The sequence below is a fragment of the Pipistrellus kuhlii genome, unplaced genomic scaffold (assembly GCF_014108245.1).
Source record: "Pipistrellus kuhlii isolate mPipKuh1 unplaced genomic scaffold, mPipKuh1.p scaffold_m20_p_13, whole genome shotgun sequence".
NCBI lineage: Eukaryota > Metazoa > Chordata > Mammalia > Chiroptera > Vespertilionidae > Pipistrellus > Pipistrellus kuhlii.
Window position 1 is genome coordinate 12,213,536 of NW_023425438.1, and position 21,503 is coordinate 12,235,038.

General features: G+C 60.7%; 1 protein-coding gene across 3 annotated transcripts; it reads right to left on the reverse strand.

Annotated features, from left to right (window-relative positions):
* Nucleotides 1-1,056: 1,056 nt before the first annotated feature.
* FOSL2 (FOS like 2, AP-1 transcription factor subunit) lies at nucleotides 1,057-20,572 on the reverse strand. Of its 3 annotated transcripts, XM_036434889.2 has the most exons (5): nucleotides 19,614-20,551; nucleotides 17,411-17,515; nucleotides 9,635-9,886; nucleotides 4,519-4,626; nucleotides 1,057-2,037 (listed from the first exon to the last, which is right to left on the reverse strand). In XM_036434889.2, exons 1-5 carry the CDS (start codon nucleotides 19,713-19,715, stop codon nucleotides 1,525-1,527), a joined length of 1,080 nt encoding a protein of 359 aa, XP_036290782.1. In that variant the 5' UTR covers nucleotides 19,716-20,551; the 3' UTR covers nucleotides 1,057-1,524. The 3 variants fall into 3 exon arrangements, with proteins under 3 accessions (XP_036290782.1, XP_045436527.1, XP_036290783.1); XM_045580571.1 differs by lacking the exon at nucleotides 4,519-4,626 and having other exon boundaries at nucleotides 19,614-20,572; XM_036434890.2 differs by lacking the exon at nucleotides 17,411-17,515 and having other exon boundaries at nucleotides 19,614-20,535.
* Nucleotides 20,573-21,503: the final 931 nt, after the last annotated feature.

The window sequence follows — 21,503 nt, forward strand, 5'->3', positions numbered from 1 at the left end:
GTGTGCTCCAAGGGCCACTGCCCTCTCCCTCCTTTGACCCCCTCCCCACTGGGTTTGATTTAAATAACAGCGACATCGTTTAAATTATCATACAATTATCTCCAGAGCTGGGCCAGGACGGCCAAAGAGGCTGTGAGAAGAAGGCGGAAAGGGTGGGAGGCCGGGGCCGCGCGGAGCTTTGCTCTGATTCAGGGCCAGAAGGAGCTCCCCACTCCTCCCGCGGTGGGAAGGGGGGCAGCTGTCTGGCAGTGAGAGCATCTCATCTCATCTCCCATCTCAGCGGCCCCCGGGGAATGGTGCACAAGCCTTAAGCCGTAGCAACCGACCGCTCTGGGCTGGCCGTAGGACCCGAGGAGCACACTGGGGGGAGGGGGGTGGGGAGTCTAAAGAGAAAGCACTCGACTCATCCACTGGCCACGGGCACTTCAGAGAGATGAGCAGCCAGGACAGGGCAAGCGGGGTTCCCGGGGCGGCCGCCGCCTCCCTCCCCTGCCTTCCATCCAAGGCGCAGGTGCCTTTGAAGCGTGGGGAGGGGCCACCTGCAGCCACCTGGGGAGGGTCCAGGCCCAAGCTCATTAAATCTCTGTGGGTGGCGTCACCCCGAGAGCCAGGGCGGGGAGGGCAGAGCCGCTGGGGCGAGGAGTGAGTGACGTGTGGCTCCGAGGGAGGGACCCCTCCCCGGTCGGCAGAGAAGAAGGGTCCAGGGGCAGAGACGCGAGGCGGTAATTACAGGAGACGTCCTGCTCCAGACACCAGGTGAAGGAGGACGCTCGTTGGCACGATTCCTGGCCTGTTCACGAGGCATTTGGCAAACACAACCTGCGCCCTGGCTGCCTCCCTCACATCCCGTCTTCTGGCTAAGCCGCTGCGCGGAGAGCCGAGGGAGACATCTCCGATGGTGGGGGGAAGGTCCTGGGCCTCCCCGGGGCCCGTGGAGCTGGGCGGGGCCTCGGGGGATGGCGGTGTCTGGGAGTGTCGGGGGAGGAAGGTTCTGTATTGCACATCGTCCCCTCTGGACAAGGCCGCCCCGGCCGAAGAGCCACCTGCTGCCACGTCTCCAGAAATGAAGTTTTAATAGTTAGACCACCCAGATGAAATGTCATGGCCAGTCTGATGAGAACCGAGAGGAAGTGGAGTTGACACTGGCGGGAGGGGGTGGGGGGCAGAAGTGGCACACCGAGGGAAGGTGACACCGGAAGGCCACGGGCATGGGAGGGCACCGTCACTCCGGAGACAGGAATGGTCCACACCAGCTTCAGAGAGATGCCCGAGCCCGCTCAGTTCTCCGAGGCGCTTCAAGAAACAGGATTTGCGTTGCCAGGTGGACGAGGGAGGAGGTTTCGGGACTTCTCGGGGGCCACCCAGGCTGGTCCTCCGGCGCCTCATGCCCGTGCCTCCTCGGTCCCCGAGCCAGGAAGCTCGCTGGCCAGGCCCCGTGTGCCCTCGCAGCCCCGGGCGCTGGAAGGAGCTGATCCCCGGGGAGGAGGCAGAGGCGGAGGCGGCGAGGACCCCTGGGGCCGCCGGTTACAGGGCCAGCAGGGTGGGGGAGTTCAAGGAGTCCGAGGACTGGTCCCCACTGCTGCTGCTCCTGCGGTGCGCCTTGGAGCAGGACTCGGAGGGCGAGGCGGGCGACTCCTGCTCCAGCACGCTGGGGTAGGTGAAGACGAGGTTCGAGGTGCCCGGAGTGATGGCGGGCGTGGAGGTCACCACGATGGGGGTGTGCAGGGGCTCCTCCCCGTAGAAGCCCCCGGCGATGCTGATGGGCTTGATGACGGAGCGCTGGCCCTTGTCCAGCCCCGCTGCCGCGGACGAGGGGCTGTCCTCTTCCAGGGGCTCCTGCTTCACCACCACGGCGCCCCCGCCGCCCCCGCGCAGGGTCTGCAGCCCGGAGGCCGGGGGCGACCGGCGCTCCTCGGGGCTGATCTTGCACACGGGCCCGTGGGCCACCAGCATGAACTCCAGCTTCTCCTTCTCCTTCTGCAGCTCGGCGATCTCCTTCTGCAGGCCCGACTTCTCCTCCTCCAGCTCCTCCGTCTCCTGCGGGGGAGAGAGGGGGCTGTCAGGGGCTGCTCCAACCTGCCGGGACCAGCTCAGAGCAGGCCGTGCAAATCCAGGCGCGAGCCGAAACTGGTTTGGCTCAGTGGACAGAGCGTCGGCCTGCGGACTGAAAGGTCCCAGGTTCGATTCCGGTCAAGGGCATGTACCTTGGTTGTGGGCACATCCCCAGTAGGGGGTGTGCAGGAGGCAGCGGATCGATGATTCTCTCTCATCGATGTTTCTCTCTACTTCTCTCTCTTCCTCTCTGTAAAAAAAAAAAAAATCAATAAAATATATTTAAAAAACAAATCCGGGCACGAAAGGAAACCCAGCCATGTCCTCAGAGGACTGATAGTGGGAGCAGCCAGTGCACCCCGGGCTGCAGACCCCGTTGCTGCTGCTGAGTCACCTGGAGGCTCAAGGTTCCCTTTACTTCCAAAGCGCCAGCCTGAGGAAGGAGGCAGACAGCCCGAAGGAAAGGTGAAAGGTCACCGGGCATGGCCATGACTGAGCGACCGAGCGCGTGCGTGGTGCCAGGCACAGAGAGGAGCGTTTCAGAGGCCTTTTCTCACCCCATCCTCTAGCAGTTTTCTGAAGCAGGTTATTATCCTCAACCCACTCTGCAGGCGAGGGGACAGGTTCAGAGAGGTGTAGCCGTTTGCCCAGAGTCACAGAGCCAACAGGTAGGGAGCCTGGACTTGACCCCAATGCATCTGCCTCCAGAGCCCAGAGCCTGCGGAGCACACACCGAACTCCAGGCAGGAGGACAGCACCGGAGCCCAGGGCACGGCCCGGCTCGCGGCCGGGTCCTCGCAGCCCCTCCTCCCCTTTTCGCTCGGACTTCAGAGAACCTGCCGGGCACTCAGGTCAGCCCCCCTGTGTGGCGGGTGAGGAGCCTGGCAGCCGGGCAGGCACCTGAGGATGGCGGGGTCCACCTGCAGGGACCTCAGCCCCTCCGTCCACACAAAGCCAAAGCAGCAGCACACGCACACGCACACGCACACGCACACGCACACGCACACGCACACACGGAGGGGTAGTCATGGCAGCCGAGAAGGTGTGTGTCAACGGCCTCCTCCCACTTTTCCCCGCACACGGGTTCCCGTTTGAGCACGAGGCAAACGGGGCCGGAGCGTCACCGAACGGAGCACACGCAGCCTATTCCGGAGTGAAAAAAGTTTCCATCTGTCTCAAGGGTCTGACACACGTCACGAGCCTCTGAGAGGTTTCCTGTGGAGGATGTGGCTCAGGGGCCTGGGTGGCTGGGCCGGGGGTGGGGAGGCGGGGGAGCGGGGTGTGTGGTAAGGAGCGCCCGGCGTAGACCCAGAGGGCCTGCCTCCTTGGGTGGCTGGCAGAGAAGAGGGCTCTCCCGGGAGGGGAGGTCCCCGCAAGGAGTGCTGGCCCCTCGTGGACCCGCCTCACGTGGCGACAGAAAACTCCCCCTCACCCGCCCGACTTTAAGGAACACCTCCAGGGGGCGTTAGTACAGGCATCACAGAACCCACGAGGGGCACATGCGGTACCCAGGCGCGAGGGCCCCAGGGTGGGCAAGAGGAGCTGGAGCAGGTGCCAGGCACCGAGGGGAACGTTTCAGAGGCCTTTTCTCGTCCCATCCTCTAGTAGTTTTCTGAAGCAGATATGATCCTCAACCCACTCTGCAGGCGAGGGGACAGGTTCAGAGAGGTGTAGCCGTTTGCCCAATGGTACCCGGGAGGATTACGTAAGGTGATGGGATGCACAGGTCACGGGTGATTTCCAAAGCCCCACCCTGGCGGGGCTCTGTAAGGACCACTGACAGGGTCTCCCGCATCTCCTCCCTGAGAAACACTTCGCCCGGAAGAGCCTGTCCCAGCTGGGGGCTTCCCCACGTGGCGGACGGCCCATCCGGTGGAGCAGGCTCTGAGTGAGTTGAGTGACATCGATCAGTCAAACTTCGGGGCAGCGCCACAAGCTCCCAGGTGTGGGCAACGAGGTGGCAGGGGAGAGGGACTCCCGAGGGCATCAAGACCCGACAGCAGGTGTCCCCGGCCCCAAACCAGCCACTTGTGCGAGTGGGGCCACTCCTGCTGGCAGGCGGCATGGGGGAGGCTGGGAGCTTGGGAGGCAGCCCTGGCAGGGGCAGGTCTAGGCCTGCCTTGGCTCCTGGGGCCTGGCAGTGCCCACACAGTCTGCCGTCCCTCACCCGGGAGCCCCGGCAGGTCTGAGGGCAGGGGACACTCGGACTGAGTGAGGAAGGGCCTGGGGCCCACTGAGCGGGCCAGCTCTTCTCTCCCGGGCCCAGGCTGGTGCCAGAGGCCAGCTCCCTCCGTCCCGCTCCCTCTAACCAGGCCAGAGCTACCAACAGGCACAAAGGAAGGACTGTGCATCGCCACGAACCCATCTGCAGGCGGCCACTAGTGGGCAGGAGAAGGTGGGAGGCCAGGAGCCTGGGGCCCCGTGCAGCCCACCCGGAGGTACCCCCTCCCCAGGCAGATGTCTCACCGCCTGCAGCTTCTCCGTCAGCTCCCGCCGGCGGTTCCGGCACTTGGCAGCGGCCAGCTTGTTCCTTTCCCTCCGGATTCGACGCTTTTCCTCTTCTTCAGGAGACAGCTAGAGGCAAGGCAGAGGTCCCGGTTAGGTTCAGGGACAGTCCCCAGCTTTTGAGGTTTTTCGTTTCTTTTTAGCTGCATTTTTTTTAATATATTTTATTGATTTTTTACAGAGAGGAAGGGAGAGGGATAGAGAGTTAGAAACATCGATGAGAAACATCGATCAGCTGCCTCCTGCACACCCCCCACCAGGGATGTGCCCACAACCAAGGTACATGCCCTTGACCGGAATTGAACCTGGGACCTTTCAGCTCACAGGTCGACACTCTATCCACTGAGCCAAACCGGTTTTGCCTTTAGCTGCATCTGAAGCAGGGCAGGAAGCCCCTCTGGGACTGGGGAGAGAGGCGGAAAGGCTGGAGGAGCTCAGCCAGGCTCAGAGGTCACTCAGGGCTGCACCCACCTATAGGTGAGGGCCCACGTGCCCAAGGGGAACAGGGCAGCCATGGGTCAGGGACGCGGCCCAGGCATGATGGCAGCAGCATCTGTCATGTCAGCCCGGTCCTGTGCCAAGGCCAGCGAGAGGAGGGAGCCGGCTGCTTCCCCCAGGGAGTCCCCTCGTGCCAGCCAAGGCCCGGCCCCACCCACTAAAGCAGCTTCTTCCAAACCCGGGCTAATTACCCCTCCCCACCGCCCGCCCGCCTGCTCTGCAAGCCTCATTATCCCCATTTGGCTAAGTGGCTGGGCCCCGAGGAAGAGCCACCCTGCAGGTTGGGGGGGAGGGGGGAGGATGGTCTGTTGCCAGAGGGAGGATGCCACCCCACTCCCCACTTCCTCTGCCAGCTGCTCTCGGTTCAACCCGAGGACCCGGCCCTGCCTGGCACACGCCTCGAGGCGGGACATGATGGGCCAGAGGAGGAGGAGCCTCAGGCCCCTCAGCTCCCCCTGCCCACCACATCCGCTCACTCAGCAAGCAAGCACCTTCTGAATGCCAGGCACGGTCTGGGGGGTGAGCAAGCCTCCCCGCAGAGCTCAGCCCGGCTCCTTACAACGAGGCTGGTGAGGGGCCGTGACTCATGCCACAGGGCAAGCCCTCTGCTCCACTCAGCAGTGCTGACACAGCGCCCATCCAGCGCTCTGTCCCAATGCCCTGCAGGCGGAGGTGACACAGGACATGGCTGCGGGCCAAGGCAGGCAGCAATTCAAAAGGGAAGACCTTCACGTGTGGTTATCCCACACGGACGGCACACTCAAGCGCAGCCCTGGGGGCTTAGGAGACTCTGAGGGCCTCAGACCTGAGTCTCACTCTCTCGGGGCACTTGGGTAAGAAAGCCGAACACACTCTTGGAGGGAAGGGGAGAGGCGCTGCCCTCCCTGAGGGGTGCTCCGGGCTACCCTGGGAGGAGGGTAGGCCCCTGGGACGCTCCCTGAACCCCCAGCTCAGTTGCTGTGCTGTGTTTTGCTGTTCAGGGGGTTCTGGAACAGCAAAGCAGGGCACAGCCTCAGAGAAGACGCACCCACCCCTGTGGACACTGAGGTGACCCTGTGGCCCCACGCTGGCTGCCCGAGCCCTGTATCCAAATTCTCCAAACACTGGCATGGAAACATGCCAATTACTGCCCAGACACAGACAAGCTCTTCACACCTTCTCAGCTTTCAAGTCCTTCCCAGCAGGCCAGACACAGGGCCCAGAGGGAGGTGGGGGCCGGGGAGATTGCCAGGGCCTCCCAGCCGTCAGGTCCCTGCCTCCCGGGCTCTGAGGGGGCCCGAGTGCCTACCCATCTGTGTCTGCCCTGGGACCCCTTCCCTCCCAGAATGGCAGACCACACTCCTTCAGCTCCCCTGCCGCTCCCTCCTCCCGGGTGGAGACCCAGGCCAGTCCCTCTCTCACCAGCTCCTTCCTCACCAAGTCCCTCAGCCCCGCAGCGGCTGCCAGGTGGGGTGATGCACCAAGCAGTCCAGCAGGTAGCATCCCTAGGAGTCCTCAGGCCCCTTCCTAAAACCTGACCCCACAGCCGAGTCCCACCTCCACTCCCCTCAAGTCCCGGCCTCCGTCCCAGCCTCTGAAACCCTGTGTTCCCCCCCGAGAGAGCCACGGGCTCCCTACCCTCTCTCCTAGGAGGTATCAGGCCAGCGGGGAGCAGAACCCAGCCACGGCCTTTCTGTTCTGTGTGGCCTGGGACAAACCGCTGGACCTCCTGAGCCTCGGGCTTCCCATCTGTAAAACGGGGTCCGCAGGACCTGTCCTGCCTTCCACCGAGTCTGTGGGGATCCGATGAGATGCAGTGTGTGGATCCTCTAACTAGGGAGCGCCAGGAAGAAGATGCGATCCCGAGGTCCCCTCTCTCATGCTTTTTCTGAGTCCCAGGAGAGTCAGCGTGGACCGGACACCCAGAGGCCAGGGACCCGGACACCCTGCCCTGTGCGGGGCCAGCGCCTGGCTGACATCCTGAGGCCGCTCTGCCGAGGCCCCGAATTCTTGCTGCTCCTCAGCTTGTCTCCCCCTGAGCCCACAGCTCCCAGGATAACCCCCTGGCCCTGCTGCAGGCCTGGGCTCAGGCTCCCCCCTCAGGCTCCCCTGCCCACCCCTCCCCCGCACGGATGGAAGGCGGGATGGTCCACGTGGGCCTCCCTTCCCCCCTGGCTGCTTCGGGACCACCTGGGCCTCGCCATTGGCCTAGGCGTCTCTTTCCTATCTGCTGTGGTCTGGGGCGGGCAACTTTGTGGGAGCTGTGGGCATAGGAAACGTTCAGGGGCGGTGACATCAACAGGGTTGCAGCTTGAGTGTGTCAGCACTACCGGGTATCCACCCACAAGCCACACACACCCTCCCCTCCCTGTCTCCTCAGTCTGTCACCGCCCTGGGCTCAGAGGGAGCCTTGGGCAGGCCGGAGGAGGGAAGGGAGGCACCAGGCTGGCTCCTGTGGCGGCCCCTCCCCCGGGGTGGGGGCGGGGGGGGGGGGGGGGGGAGGTCAGGAAGGCAGAGGCAAGTTTCAGGGAAAAGACCCGAGGGCTCGGAGCCACCGAGAGCCAAGGCTGAGGATGCCACCGCCCAGGCTTCGCCCGGGTTTCCTCCAAGCTGCCTCCAAGCTGCCGGATGATTGTCTGAACTCCTAATTGACAATGACATGAAACAAAAAACGCTCCTGGCTCTCTCCCTCCCTCTCAAAAAAAAGGAAGGAAATTTCCCAGACAGATTGTCTTAGGGCACGCCTCCATGGTGCAGCGGGGAAACCACAGGGCTGGAGGTCAAGGGAGGTGGATGCCAGTCCCGGCTCTGCACTCACTTAACTGTGTGACCCTGGGCCAAGGCCCTTTTCCTTTCTGGGCCTCAGTTTCCTCATCTGTAAAATGGGCAAAGAGGGAACGTGTTGTGTTTTGTTTTGTTGTTTTTTTTAAAAAAAAGCTGGTCTCCAAAATCCCTTCCGGGCATCAACTTCTAAATCTGGGGTGAGCTGAGCCCAGATAAGGGTGAAGAGAGTTCGGTGCATCTGGCTTTGCCCCGAAGCGTCCCCCTCACAAGCCTGGCTGTCCCTCGGGAGTCGCACACAGGGAGAACCCAGCTCCCCGGGGACTGCAGAGCTCCTGGAGGAAGCACGCTTATAGAAGACACGAGGACCGCTGCTACTGCGTTATCTGCTAATGCAGTTATGGAGGCAACGGCGAGGGGAATCCCGGCCACTTACCTCCCCACCCACCCCAGCAGAAGCCCAACAGCAACTGGGAGCTGTGTCGCTTCAGCATCTCTTACACACCCCTCCCAGGCCCCCCTCTCGGGTCCTGCTGCGAGCAGAACAAGCCAGCACACAGCGGATACAGGGCCCAGCTCTGTCCTAGAGGAGCAGGGCCCCTGCAGAAGCTTCCGGCTCCTTGGAGGGCGGCCCTTGTAATTCCAAGTATCTGAACTGGGAACTCCTGGCCCCGGGTCACCATCACCCAGAGGACCGTGGTGACAGGTCCTCATCCTGGAGCACCGGGGAGCGGAGGGCCCCCGAGGGGAGGGCCTCTCCAGGTAAACACTGTATTTGGAAAAGGGGTTCCCCCACCATAGCGTGTCCTCTTCGCCGGACTCCTGGTGGCGTGAGGCTTCAGATCACTGCGCAGGAAGCCCCGGGCCCCGGGCCCCGGGTTCTAGTCCAGGCTCCTCCCGCATTGCTGAGTGGCCCAGCAGGGCTGTCTGAGCTTCGGTCGGGTCATCGGGGAAGGGGTGCTCCGTTCTGGAATTAGGCATGATTCTGGGGGCTCCCTCTGGAATCAGGGGGCCTGGGTTGTGCCTGGCTCCCTGGTGATGGGCACACGGGGCCTTCTGGGTGTCGGGTGGACGCTGACTAGAGAGCAGAGGCCCCACCGTTTTCCGGTTCCTCCCAGCCAGCTGGTTCCTCCACGCTGAGCCCCTTGAGGAACACAAGGCTGCTGCCTGCCCTCCACCTGTCCCGCCTGAGTCAGCTGAGGCAGCTGGGCAGGCCCCAAGGACCCCAGTCCTGCCCCGGGAACACTCATCCCCGCACTCATCCTGCTTAAGCGGAGGCCAAGGACACCTCGGTGGGAGGCAGGTAAAGCTCTGTGGGCGGATCCGCCCTAGAGCGCCACCCTTAGGGTCAGCCGGGCGGCTTGCCTGCACCAGACACCGGGAGATAGTTCAGGGCTAATCCCGAGAAGCTGGCCAGGGTGCGCTGGCTGCTTGTCCTGTGGCCACTCTGCCAAGGACCAAGAAGGACACTGCTGCAGGCAGGCCCAACAGTCCTTCCCATTTGCCGACCCCTCACCACTTCCAGGGTGTTTCCCGGGCCGCATTCGAACGGCAACAAGCCTTGGCTGGCAGGTGCCCTGACCCCCTCCTGCAGCCAGAGATCCTAAGGGACGTGGGAGGTGACAGAGCCGGCCCTGACCTCAGGTCTCCACCTGGCCTCCATGGTGGAAATCCTGTGCTCCCGGCCCCTCATTCTCTCTCCTCCCGGTGACCCCGGAACCCTGACCCAGCTCCCCACCAGGCTGCAAAACGGCACACGGTGTCACGAGGCCCCGAGAGCCCCCGGCGTGGCTTTTCCACGCCGATCGGCGAGCTGTACCTGCTCATCTCTCCTCCTGCGGCCCACGGTGGTGCCGATGGTCTTGATGACGCCGGGCCTCGGGAGGGCCATGTGCCCGGGGACAGAGGCCAGGCCCGGCAGGGGGCTGTAGGGGTGCGAGCGGGGGTACGGGTTGGACATGGAGGTGATCACCGTGGGCTGCACCATCCACTGCAGGTCCTGGCTGGTCGTGATGGCGTTGATGGTGGGGATGAAGGCGCTGCCGGAGCCAGGCATATCTACCCGGAATTTCTGAAATGAGAAAAAACAGGACTGAGCCCGGGAGTGCCGAGCAGGACAGGACATGCAGAGACAAGAGGCGAACGCCAGCAGGAAGCAGGGCCAATGCTGGGGGCGGGGTGGGGGGGACCGAGGTCAGGACACAGGTGGGCTTATCCTGCATGTCCAAGAACCAGGGGACTCTTACCTACTCCTGGGGCCCCCTGTCAGACTGGCTCCCTGGGGACTCCATCCCTCAGGGACAACGTAACGTCATCGTATCCCAAATGACTTCGAGGACAGGTGTGGTCCCTAGCCGCTCACACTCAGCAGGCCCCTCTGGCTCCCTCCAGGCCAGCTCTGTGCACATCTGCAGGAGGGCTGGCCTCCCCGCTGAGCCTCCCGAGGCCCCGGGTCACCTGCGCATGGTTCCCAGGGTCAGGAAGCGTATTGTGCCTGCTCCCGTCCCTTTCCGAGCAGGACCGGAATGGAGCTGTGATCCCCTCAGGGTGAGGCCCGGGCCATGCAAAGCTGTCCTCCCGCCCCCGAGACTGGAAGCAGTAGCGTGTGCGGCCAGACCGCCCCTGACTGCCCTTGACCTCCACCTTGCCCTCCACCCCGTCTTGCGTGGGATGGACATGCGGTGCCTCTCCTGTCTGCAGGTCTAGCTCCCCGTGTTCAGCCATGCATCTGGGGGACACCGGTGCTGCCAGCTCAGACTTTTCTCTCTCTCTCTCTCTCTCTCTCTCTCTCTCTCTCTCTCTCTCTCTCTCTCTTAATGTTCGCCCGGGCCACGCTGCAGCGCCCTCTGAGCACGTGCAGGAAGCGCTCTACTGAGAACGTGAGATGACGGCACCGCTCAGCAGGCGTGCTCCTCGGCAGGGGGCCTGACCTTTCCTGGGGCGGCTACTAGAAAGTGAGAGAAGGAGGGAGAAAGGAAGGGACACCCCCCTCCCACCAACACGTAGCTTTCGGGGAAGAGCTCCCCTGCAGAAGAAAGAACCCTCGTCCTCAGAAGTTTCCTGTTTCTATAAAAAGAGCCCGCAGCCCTTTCTCCCCTGATCGGAAGGGCCCGATGACGACAGCAGTGACAGCACGCACCAAGCACACACTGAGCGACAGGCACGGTGGTGTTTACCCAGATTACCCCCCATCCTCCCCCTTCCCCCCAGGCAAGAGCTACCATGAGGGCCGTTTTAGAGGCAGAATGGCAGGCTCCAGAGGTGAACGTCTCCCAGGCCACTCTGCCAATGCAGCCAGGTCACCCGGCAAGGAGGCCCAAGCTGTCCCTCAAAATACAGCCCACGTGCTGGACTCCCCCGCCCCCCCCTCCCCCTCCCCGCCCTCAGACAGAGCATCAGGGCATCCTCTCACCCAGGAGGCCCCACAAAACTCTGTCCAACCTCCCATGCAATCCCGCTGTCATTATGCCCTCGTTAGCAAGGGCACTACAGCACCTCCCCCACTCGGGCCCAATCCCACCAACTAGGATCAGTGGTATTAGCAGCAATGGCAGCTTCCCCCCCTCTCCCCCCCGTCTCTGCCGCTGGTGACGACACCTGAGCTCCTGCTGTATAAATGAAGGGGCGCTTAGAGCACCTCATGGGATCTGAGGGAGCCGAGAACCCTTCCTGGCTCCTTCCCCTTCTAACTGCCTGACCCTAGCAGCTGCCTCACGGTCCAGACAGCCCCGGGCCAAAAGCATTCAATGAAGAGAGGGACCCAGCACAAGGGATTCTGGGATTCCACGAAGCATGCCACCCAGTGCAATCAATTCAGGGATTGTGTGATGCTTCCGGTGCAATGGATCCCGGGATCCCGTGAGGAGGGCTGCCCAGGGCAAGGGGATTCTGTGTTGCCTCAGAAGGCAGACAACTTGGGCTTTTTATCAGGAGCTGACTGCAAAGAAGGTGTGTGTGGGTGTGGGCGTGCATGTGCGTGTGTGTGATGTGAGGGAGGGAAGCATGCAGTGAACAAGAAAGGATTCCATGGGGAAACGATCTTTAGGAAGAAAACAGACAACCGGGCGAGGCTCTGCGGAGGCAGAGCCATGAGAGCGTGCAGAAGCACTGAGAGCACTGGGAGCACTGGGAGCACTGGGCCCCGACGGCTGTTTCTCAGGCTGCGGGGCAGAAGGGGGAGGATGTGACGGGGGTGGGTGAGGGGGGGGTGTTGACAGGGAGTCTGCACTTGGGAGTCCAGAGGCCTGGCTTTGAGGCCTTGGCATGTCTGAGGACTCAGTTTCCCTGCCTCGGTGGGAATGCCAACACCACACTCACTGCCCTGTGCTGAGGGTTAAATTAGTAGCTACTTGTAATCACAGGCTGTAAAAGCACACGCGTGGTTCTCACCCCGGCTGCACATGAGAACAGTCTGGGGAGCTTCTTCAAAACACCAAGGCTGGAGCCAGCCTCGCCATTAGTGTCCTGAAATAACTGGTTTGGGGTGGGGTTCTGATAAGGTATTCTTAAAAACCACCTGGGGAGATCCTAATGTGCAGCCAGGGTTGAGAAACACCGCCAACAAATGGCAGGTGGCATCGCCATTGCTGTCACCACCGCCATCAGGCTATCATCCTCACCATCGTCTGTGCGCTCTGCACGGGTGGCTCCGGGGAGAACTGCCAGCGCCCCGCTCCCAGGGAGCACCCAACACTTCACTCCATTTCTCTCCCAAGTCAGGCTGTGGGTCTGAAGGACCCCTGAGGCATCCGGGGTTTAATGTGACCTTGACCTCCACCCATGCGGGTTGGGGGATGGGGTGGAGGACTGTCAGCTTTCCTTTCCGGAAAGCACCCAAGAAATGCACTCCTCATTCCAAGCACCAAAAGGAGCCCCCAAGGGGAGGAGAAAACCAGTCCAAGGGGAGCAGAAAACCAGTAGCAAAGCTTGGACACTCAGATCCCTCAGGAGGAGGCAGAGGATTCGGTCCCTCAGCCTGCTGGCTGGCTCGATGGCAGGGAATGTGCTCCCGGCCCCCAGCCAGATTCCTTGCAGTGATGGCTTGGTCTAGACAAAACAAGACAGCAATAAAAGCAAGACAGAGGTAATGACTGCCTCTAAATGCAGGTACACCTCGTTGGAGAGGGAGCTGCAGCCATCTGGATAACACCCTGGCTGTAAATACCATCCCATCCCCAGAGGAGCCTGGGGCTGATAAAGAAGGCTTTGTCTCCCAGAGGAGCCTCTGCTGGGAGACACACACACCAGTTTAAGTGAGATCTGGCAGATGTCTTGTCTCACCTCTGAAGGTGTTATTCAGAGAAGAGGTGGGGCGAGGAGTTTGTGGTCCCGGCCTGGCTGGCATTCCTCCTTGCAGGAGGGCCCAAGATACACCCGGGGTTAAACCTCTAAGAACGGGTTCCACTGAACAGAAACTAAGACGAGGTTCCCGGGGGGGGGACATTTGGGTGGTTCGATTCCTGCGGCAGCACCGAGTGTGTGCTGAGCACGGGGGCTAGAGGAGGTGACCCGGGACTTCCCTTGGCTCCTCCGGGGTCCCCCAGCTCCCCCAGAAGCTCCACATCGAGGGACAGGGTCAGAGATGCTAGATGTCTGTGTGGCCTTCCAACCTGGCCAGCCCTCCGCATGCTGCAGTTAACTGGGCCATCCTGCCGGTTTCTGGGTGGGCAAGAATGCCCATACAAGGGCACACTGGCCCCCGCTGACCTCTCCGAGGGGGGTTTGGCTGACGTTTGCTGTGAAAGGCCGGGCAGTAAATATTTTAGGCTTTGTGGGCCGCGCCGTCTCGGTTGCAAACTGCCCCAGTCTGCCACTGCAGCGTGAATGCAGCAGCCACAGACAATGTGTAAACACGCAGGCGGGCCTGGGCTCCATGAAACCTTCCTTACACAAATCCTGGGGCCATGGCTGGGTGCCTCCTCTTCTGAAGGGACATTTCCATTTCCCGTGCTCAGGTTTGGGGGAAAAGAACAAAGAGAGGAAGCGAGAAAGCAGCACATCAGGCCCGAGGCGTTCCTCGGGCCCAGCCGGTCACGGGGACGGGCTCTGGCTCGGCACCTGCCTCTCTAGCCGCGAGCGAGCTGAAGTCCGAACCCTCACCAGCCTCGCTGGGGGTCCCTGGGCGTCAGGCCCTCCTTTATCCGCAGCACCTGGACGCAAGGGTGCCAGGAGCTGCTCAGTACGTACGCGTGTCCTCCTCCCCCTGCCTAAGAGGCAGCTGGAACACAGAGCGCCCAGGGCCCCGTCCGCTTCATCAGATCGGAGAGGTCTCTGCAGCCCAGCAGCCGCTGCTTTTGGGAAATGACCTTCCTGCGCTTTACACAACAGCCTTGGATGCAGAGATGAGGGCTACAACCACGGCCTTCTACAGAAAGAAGGGCCTCAGAACTAGGGTTTGGGCTCCTGTTTCCTGCAAACACGGACAGGGAAGGGCTTATCCCAGCCACTAATGAGCAGGGCAGGAACGGCATGGAGATGGCAGTTGGGGCTGGCATTCTCGGCCCATCCCCTTGGCCAGCCATTTCTCCATCAGACTGATCAGACTGAGCCCCCAAGCGCTCAAGCCATGAACCCCATGAATGCCTGTGGCCTGTCTCCATGATCAGGTAGGTATGGCTTTTAAGAATCCCCACCCCCCCGCCTTTTTCTCTCTCTCTTTTTTTTTTTTTTTAGATTCCCAGCACAGGAAAAGGAAAAGTCCCCCATCCCAGGAGTCTGGCTCAGGGAAAGATGAGAGGGTCAGTGCGAATGTTCCCTCATAACCCCAGCACCCCACCCTGGTGAGGCCCAGTTCGACTCGGACGTTCTGCATTTTTATTGAACTCGGGGATGTCCTCCAAAGCCTTCCACCTGGGATTCAGCCAATCTTCACAGATCGACACTGAGCGTGGCCTTGACTTTTCACTCCCTCCCGAGCAAGCCACGTAGGCCACGATGGCAATGGTTGCTAAGAACGCGTGGTTTCCCCAAACCGTACAGCGTAAAAACACGACGGCAGGTAGCCTGCCTCCTCCGAACGCCCTCCTTCTCCCAGGTTCACGGGAAAGAGCCTGCAGCCCTTTTCTACCTCCCCGCCAGGACGGAGAAAATCAGGGGAGAAACGGAAAGGCACGAACAGAAGAAGGAGGTGGCTGCTGCAGGATTCCTCCCCCGGGTTCCCCTTTCTTTCCTCCCAGGACCAGAAACCCCACTCCAAACACAGGGGCTTCTCTCCACTACTCCATGGGCCCCTCAGACATGTCCCCTCCAGGAGAAGGGCACGCCACCTCCCCTACAACCACAGCAGCTGCCCTGTGACAGGAAGAGCCAGTGCTGGGCAGGAGAACTCGAGCTCCCCTCTCAGGCCCGGCGGGCTGATGGGGGACAGTTAGGAGGTGGGGGCTGGAACAGCCATATCCGCCTCCATCAGGGCAGCTGTCACCATTCTGAAATGACGTGGTGCCACCAAAAGATACCGTATACAACATGAATAATGCATATCCACCAAGTAATGATGCCACTTTCTCCCTTTCCTTCCACAAGTAGACCAGAGAGTTCGTTTCTTGAATCCTCAAAGCCAGTCTTTTCATTCCTGCTTAACGGAGAGGAAAATGCCCCCTAAGATACAGAGGACAAAGGTGCCTGCGTTGGGGTGCCCTGTCCTGGCCACTGTTTTTTCCCAGGCGAACTCCAGGCCTGAGACCAACGGACTTGGGAGTCACGCTCTGCTGTGAACCGAGGACCCAGCCGGACCCCCCAGACCTGGCCCGTCAACTGTGATTCCCTGAGATGTCACGTCTCTTGGTAATTTCCAAATAGGAAACTTACCTCCAAGGACAAATACTTGTTAGCAGGAAGGATTTTTCAAAAGAACTTGCTGAGGGCCATGCCAAAAGAGGGGTGCTGTGAGACCTCTCTGAGTCTGACTAAGGACCAGCATTCACCTGTGTGTGTGAGTCTCCTCCGGGAGCAATCCTGAAGGGACAACCGTGATTCGGCCGTGTACGCCCTGGCGTGCCTGTCTTACGACGGAAAAGAGCAGACACCATGGGGCTCCTAACTCTACCCTCACCTTGAAAACTAAGGCAGGCAGAAGTAAGGGGATGGAAATGCATGCAGCGGGAGGGAAAGAAACACTCAGCTGCCACCCAGACCATGCAGGACTGCCTCTGCACCCCGCTCACTTTGATGAGAAAGGGACGCTGACTTCCACCACCAAGAATCAGCGGAACAGACCAATTCCTGGGGCAACATTGTGTTTGATCCTAACCTATGACGTCTGTAAGATCAAGGCCAAGAAAGCAAAAAAAAAGCAAGGCAGGAGACCTTCATATATGCCTCCCTCTTTCCCCGAAACCCTGAAGACCATCCCCCACCAAAACAATGCCCGGTCTCCTAACACAGCACATCCAGGAAGCAAGCCTGCGGAATTGGAAGCCATTGTGCGGGCTCTCTCCTGAACAGACAGACATTAGGTTTTATTTAGAAAAGAAAAAAAAATTTTTTTTTAAACTGCATCTCAACGTCAAGCAGTTCCGAGTTAACTGCTGTTAAGTGTGTGCCATTTATTTGTCCTGAACTAAAGAGAAGGAAAAAAAAAATGCTAAGAATTTCAAAAACTCACCCAGTTAACAGGCGGGAGCTGGAAAAATACACTCCCCAGACGGCTCTTCTAAGACTGTCCCGTAGGGGGCGCCAGAGAGGCACGGTTAGGGCTGACTTGGGAATCACAGTCATTTCTGGTAAAAGTTCTTTGATGTGAGGAATGTCCCAGCCTGGTACAGTTGGCAACAGTTCACTCCGGGAAATTTTGTGTGTGTGTCTGTCTCCTGGGAAAGGGTGGTTGCTGCAGACGAGAGGTAGTCTGGGATTCCTTGATTCCAAAAAAGAACTGTCCCCCCCACCCCCCACCCCCCACCTTGATTTATTTTCACAAGTTATCTACCGAGCAGACACACGGCAGCCTTGGGAAAGGTCTGGGTCTTGTTTTTGTTTTGGTTTTATTTTTATTTTTTTCATTAAAAGGGGACCCAGCTGATGAAAACAAGTTATGAAATGACCTGTGTTTGTGTAACCGGCGGGATTGCGTAATGCTCAGGGCCTGAAACCGTAATAGTGGAGCAGCCAAGCAGGGCATTTATTTGGGAGGTGTTTTCCTAGGAGAGTCAGGAGAGGAGAGGGAGAGAAAGAGAAAAACAAAACAAAACACAAAACCACACACAACAGCACAAAGAAAAAGCCAGGAAGGGGAGATGTGTGCCATGATCACCGACAGAATAAAAATCACCAATGACCGACCTCAGAGATTCAAACTATAACTGGGACAGGAAATATTTCTCATGCTTCGAGTTCCTGCCATACACAAGAACAGAGGTTTTGACAAAAAAGTTGTCTCCTCTCTCCCCCCCCCCGTACCCTCCCCCTCCCCCCTCGCCCCGCAGCCGGTACACACACACACACACACACACACACACACACCACACACACACACACGACTCTGACCTGTGCTTTAGGAAGCTCGAGAGGAGAGGAAAGTTCTGGGTGGAGTAAACAGCAGCCATATGAGCGCCCCCCCCCCCAAAAACAGAGAGATCAGGAAAAAAGAACGTTCACTTGCCCAGGGGAAAACCAGAGAACAGTGGTTTACAGGCATTGGTCCACTGAGACGCCACAGAGGAGGACGGCCCATCGCTAACTGCCAGCAGTCTCCCCGGAAGGGAAGCTGAGAGAAATAAAGTGATTACAGGGTTTATCTGGGTGCAATAAAGTTACCTGGAGATTGGGTGGGGTCGTGGCGCTGACTTGTTCAGGAACAAAAGCCTTCCAAAGTCAGTTCTTAGGACCATAGAACAGATTTGCTCCAAGGCGGAGAGGTGATGGACCACCCCCAATCCATACCCAACCCCTTAGCCCCCGCCCTAGCCAGGAGTGGACAGGCTGAGAAACTTGTCTAAAGCAGCATTCCCCTGCCAATCCCTCTGCTTTGAAGGCGCCTCGCTCAAGCTGCTGGGCCAAGGGCAGGCGTATAGTCAAGAACCCCGTGCACTAGTTATTACTAATTGCAAAACCCTCATGTGTTACAGCATGCTAGGAATTAGCCAACAGCTGCTTTTTTGCTTCGGTAATGAGGCCCCATTACACTCTGCTGGACCGAGCTCTCTTCCTTCTTCCTAGCACCGGTTTCCTGTCTGATTTTCTTCCAAAACAGGGAATTGCCTCCGCTCACATCCTGGGCTCAAAGCCCTAGTGACACAGATTATTCAATCGGGGCGCTGGTGTCCGGTCTGACTTCCCATGCAGGCCCCAGGGGCTGAGCGGGGCCAGGCGGCAAGGTTGTTGTTATTTCAATGAGGACCGCCACAGCAACAGCAGCCAACCAACAGGCAAGAAATCAAAAGAGCCCCCCCCCCTTCCCAATTCGGGGAGGAGAGGGATGTTTGGGCATCTGTTGGGAGGGAGTGGGCATACCTGACCCCAGCCCCTTGCCTAAGGATGTTTGGATTCCATACAAACCTCTAGCGGGGCTAGAAAGCAAACAACCTCAAACACGTCTGCGATAAGGTTTTAAACTCATCCCCTTGGTGCCCATCACGAAGGGCGCGCTGACTGCACCCTCCATGCACATACCAGGCTCTCTACAGGGGGGGGGGTAAGGGGGGCGCCAGGGGGGGGGGGGGGTAAAGGGAAGACACGGAAAAGCCTTGGTGAGGACTCACCAGGGATGGGGAGCCACTTTGGAGCAAGGCGATTCAGATCCCCAAGGGAACCGTGTTTCCATTTTCTACTCCAGCAGGGTCCCTCGGGCTGAGGCTTCTAGAAGCCAAGGCCACCGCGCCTTCCCAGAGCAACTCTTGGTGCAGTCAGCTTGGCTAGATCCTGACCAGCAGCTTCAGGTTGTAGTGGCCTTTTAAGCCAGCTCCCTCACAAGTCTGGGGGTGTGGGGTGTGGGGGGGAGGGCTGCCGCAGGCACCGCACCAGCACCACCATCCCACCAGCACCTTTCTGGTATTTATGGGCACATAGATCACACGCAGAATCCCTCCAGTGCAAACCAGTCCGGCTGCTTTAGAAGCAAGTTGTTTTCCTGCTTCCAGAACCACCCAGGAGCCTTTTCCCCCACTTCTCTCCGTGGGCGTCCTTGTCCCAGGTGCCTCCGGACCTTCAAGGCGGGGTACCCCTCTGACAGCGGTGCGGGCTCCTGCTCTGATCCTAACCGGAGCGGGATGGGCACGGGGCGCACAGGGGCCAGCCAGAGCCAACCCAGACTCACCTCCTCCTTCCAGACCTTCGCACCTGATTCCCAGAGGGCCCCCCCCCCTCCCAGTGACTAGAAGGAGCCCACTGTCTCTGAGAAATTCACTAAGGCTGGTGGGGCAGAGAGGGAGAGGCGCTCCTGCAGGAGCAGGGGAGAGTACAAAGGTGTTTTGTTTGTTTGTTTGTTTGTTTTGTTTTTTTGTCTGCCAAGGAGAAAGAGGGAAAAGGGGGTGCAGGATTCCCGGGAGAGGAAGTAAGGAGTAGGTAACAGGCTTGGTGCTGTCCCGGTAGGATGTAGCGTGAAGGAAAAGGTTTGCCGGCTTCCAAACCCATTCCTCGCTCCAGTTTTTTTTTCTTTTTCTTTTTTTTTTAAGAGAAAAGTGATGGGGATGGGCAGGACCGGACGAAAAGCCAGCACTCACAGTGGTGGCCCACAGAAAAATTCTCGCCAAGCCAAGACAGGGAGAAAAGAAAAGCCAAAGAGGCAGAGGCGGCGGCGAGCGGAGGGCATGGGGGTCCGCCCGCCCGCCCGCGCCGCCAGGTGCACCCCGGCGCCCCGCACCTACCTGCTGGCTGCCGCCGCCGCTGGGGTAGGACTCGGCGTGCGCAGGAGAGCCACTGCTGCCCCGGGACGAGGTGTCAAAGTTCCCGGGATAATCCTGGTACATGATCCGCGGTGGGGGCCCCAGAGGAAACAGCGTGTTTTTCTTTCCCCGCCCTGGCCGCAGCGGCGGCGGCGGCGCTCCGGCTGCTGCGCGCTCGCTCGCTCCCTGCGGGCTGCGCCCGGGCTGAAGTCTCCGCTCCCGGTGCTCTCCCGCGGCGGCGGCACGAACCCGGGAACAGTGGCCCCTGAGCGCCGAGCGCGGCACTTCTTTCCTGCTCGACCGGCGCCGGGACCGGTCCCTCCCTCCCTCGGTCCCTCCCCTGCGCGCGCCCTCCCGCCCCCGCGCGCAGCCGGAGCCCGGACCGCCGCGCCGCCGGTTCTATCAAAAATGGGCAATTAGAAAAGAATGGGAGCCCGGTCTGCGGACCCCCGATGTCGGGCAGGGCAAAAATCAGGCGACAAGGAAGGCTGCCCGCTCCGAGGAGAAACTTCTGTTTCCTCCTTTTTTAGAAAAGACACTGAAAATAAACTTCCTGTGGCCAACGCGCCGCCGCCGCCGGAGTATCGCAGCGGCTCGGACACTGGGTTCGGAGAAGGCAGCCCAGCCTGCGCCCCGTCGCGTCGTAGCCGGTGGGATCCCAGCTGAGAGGCAAGCGCCCCGCTCCCGGCACCGCCGCGACTCGGGCGGCTGGACCCGCACCCCTTCCCGGGCGCCCGCTCCCGGCCCGGCCCGCTGCGCCCGCCGCGTCTCTCTCTCCCCCGCGGTCCCCGCCGAGCGCCGCTCGCTGGCTCGCCGGTTCGCTCGCTCGGAGCCCCTGTGCTCTGCCCGAGATGAGTCACTACAATGGCACGAGTTCAACTCCACAGTCTTTATTCTCCAGCCCCTGTACCATGTGGATTCACTCACGTCAACCTCGCTGGGAGGAGCGCGCGGGGAGGCGGGGGCAGGAGGCCCGGGAGGAGGGGGAGGAGGAGGAGGAGGCGCGCGAGGGGGGCGGGCGCTGCACTCCCCTCCCCGCCCGCCCGTCCTCCCGGCGGCGCTGACGCCAGCAGCTCGCCCCGCGCGGGGAAGGAAGGTGGTGGCGGGGGTGCAAGCGGCCGGCCCCCGCGGTTTGGGGGAGCCGCAGCCGCCCCAGCGCGCCCCCGCACACCCCTCCCCGGCTTGGCGCCCTTGGTCTGTTCCATTGGCGCAGGTTGCCAAAGATGGTCACTTGCGTTAGACGACGCGAGTGCGGGTTCCCTCGCTTTCGGGTGACGTGTAGGGACAGGGATTCCCTCTCGGGCTCCGGAGAGCGCCGCCAGTCCCCCCTCCACCCCCCGCCACCCCAAGTTCTCTGGGCCTCGGCGCCGGGTTTGGGAGAATAATCACAGTCCTGGAGGGCGAGACAGGCGGCTCCGTGCGGCGCCAACGCCGGGCCGAGCGCCGGGCGCGGAGAGCAGCTCGCGGGGAGGGCGCGGCCGCGCGTGGTCGCCGGCGCCCTCTGCGGCGCCCCGGGCACCCGGGCACCGCGCCGCCCTGCGGCCGGGCTGGGCAGGGCTCGGCGCCGCCGGGCGGGGCCGGCCTGTTTGCCTAATTTTCCCTTCGGTGGCCGGCTGTACCCTGCTGCCTCAGCCCCCCATCTCTCTCTCTTTCTCTCCAATTAATTTCATAGGACTCGCCTAGAAGACGAAATTAATCAAGTTCAAGACATCTCGACCGCCCTCTAAGCCAGGGCAGTTGGAATGCAGCTAATAGGGGCAATCGGGCATTAAAAGCAAACTCCAGGCTGTTAGAAATTAAAGCACACGCGCGCACACACACCTATATATACACACTCTCACACACACACACACACATACACATACACTCACA

What these genes read in the sequence shown, in the direction of transcription:
- FOSL2 (XM_036434889.2), bottom strand. Translation starts at nt 19,715, where the DNA reads ATGTACCAGGATTATCCCGGGAACTTTGACACCTCGTCCCGGGGCAGC. An exon ending in GCAGGAGGAGAGATGAGCAG is followed by an intron (nt 4,627 to 9,634) that starts GTACAGCTCGCC and finishes CCTTGCCTCTAG; the next exon opens with CTGTCTCCTGAAGAAGAGGA. An exon ending in TGACGGAGAAGCTGCAGGCG is followed by an intron (nt 2,038 to 4,518) that starts GTGAGACATCTG and finishes TCTCCCCCGCAG; the next exon opens with GAGACGGAGGAGCTGGAGGA.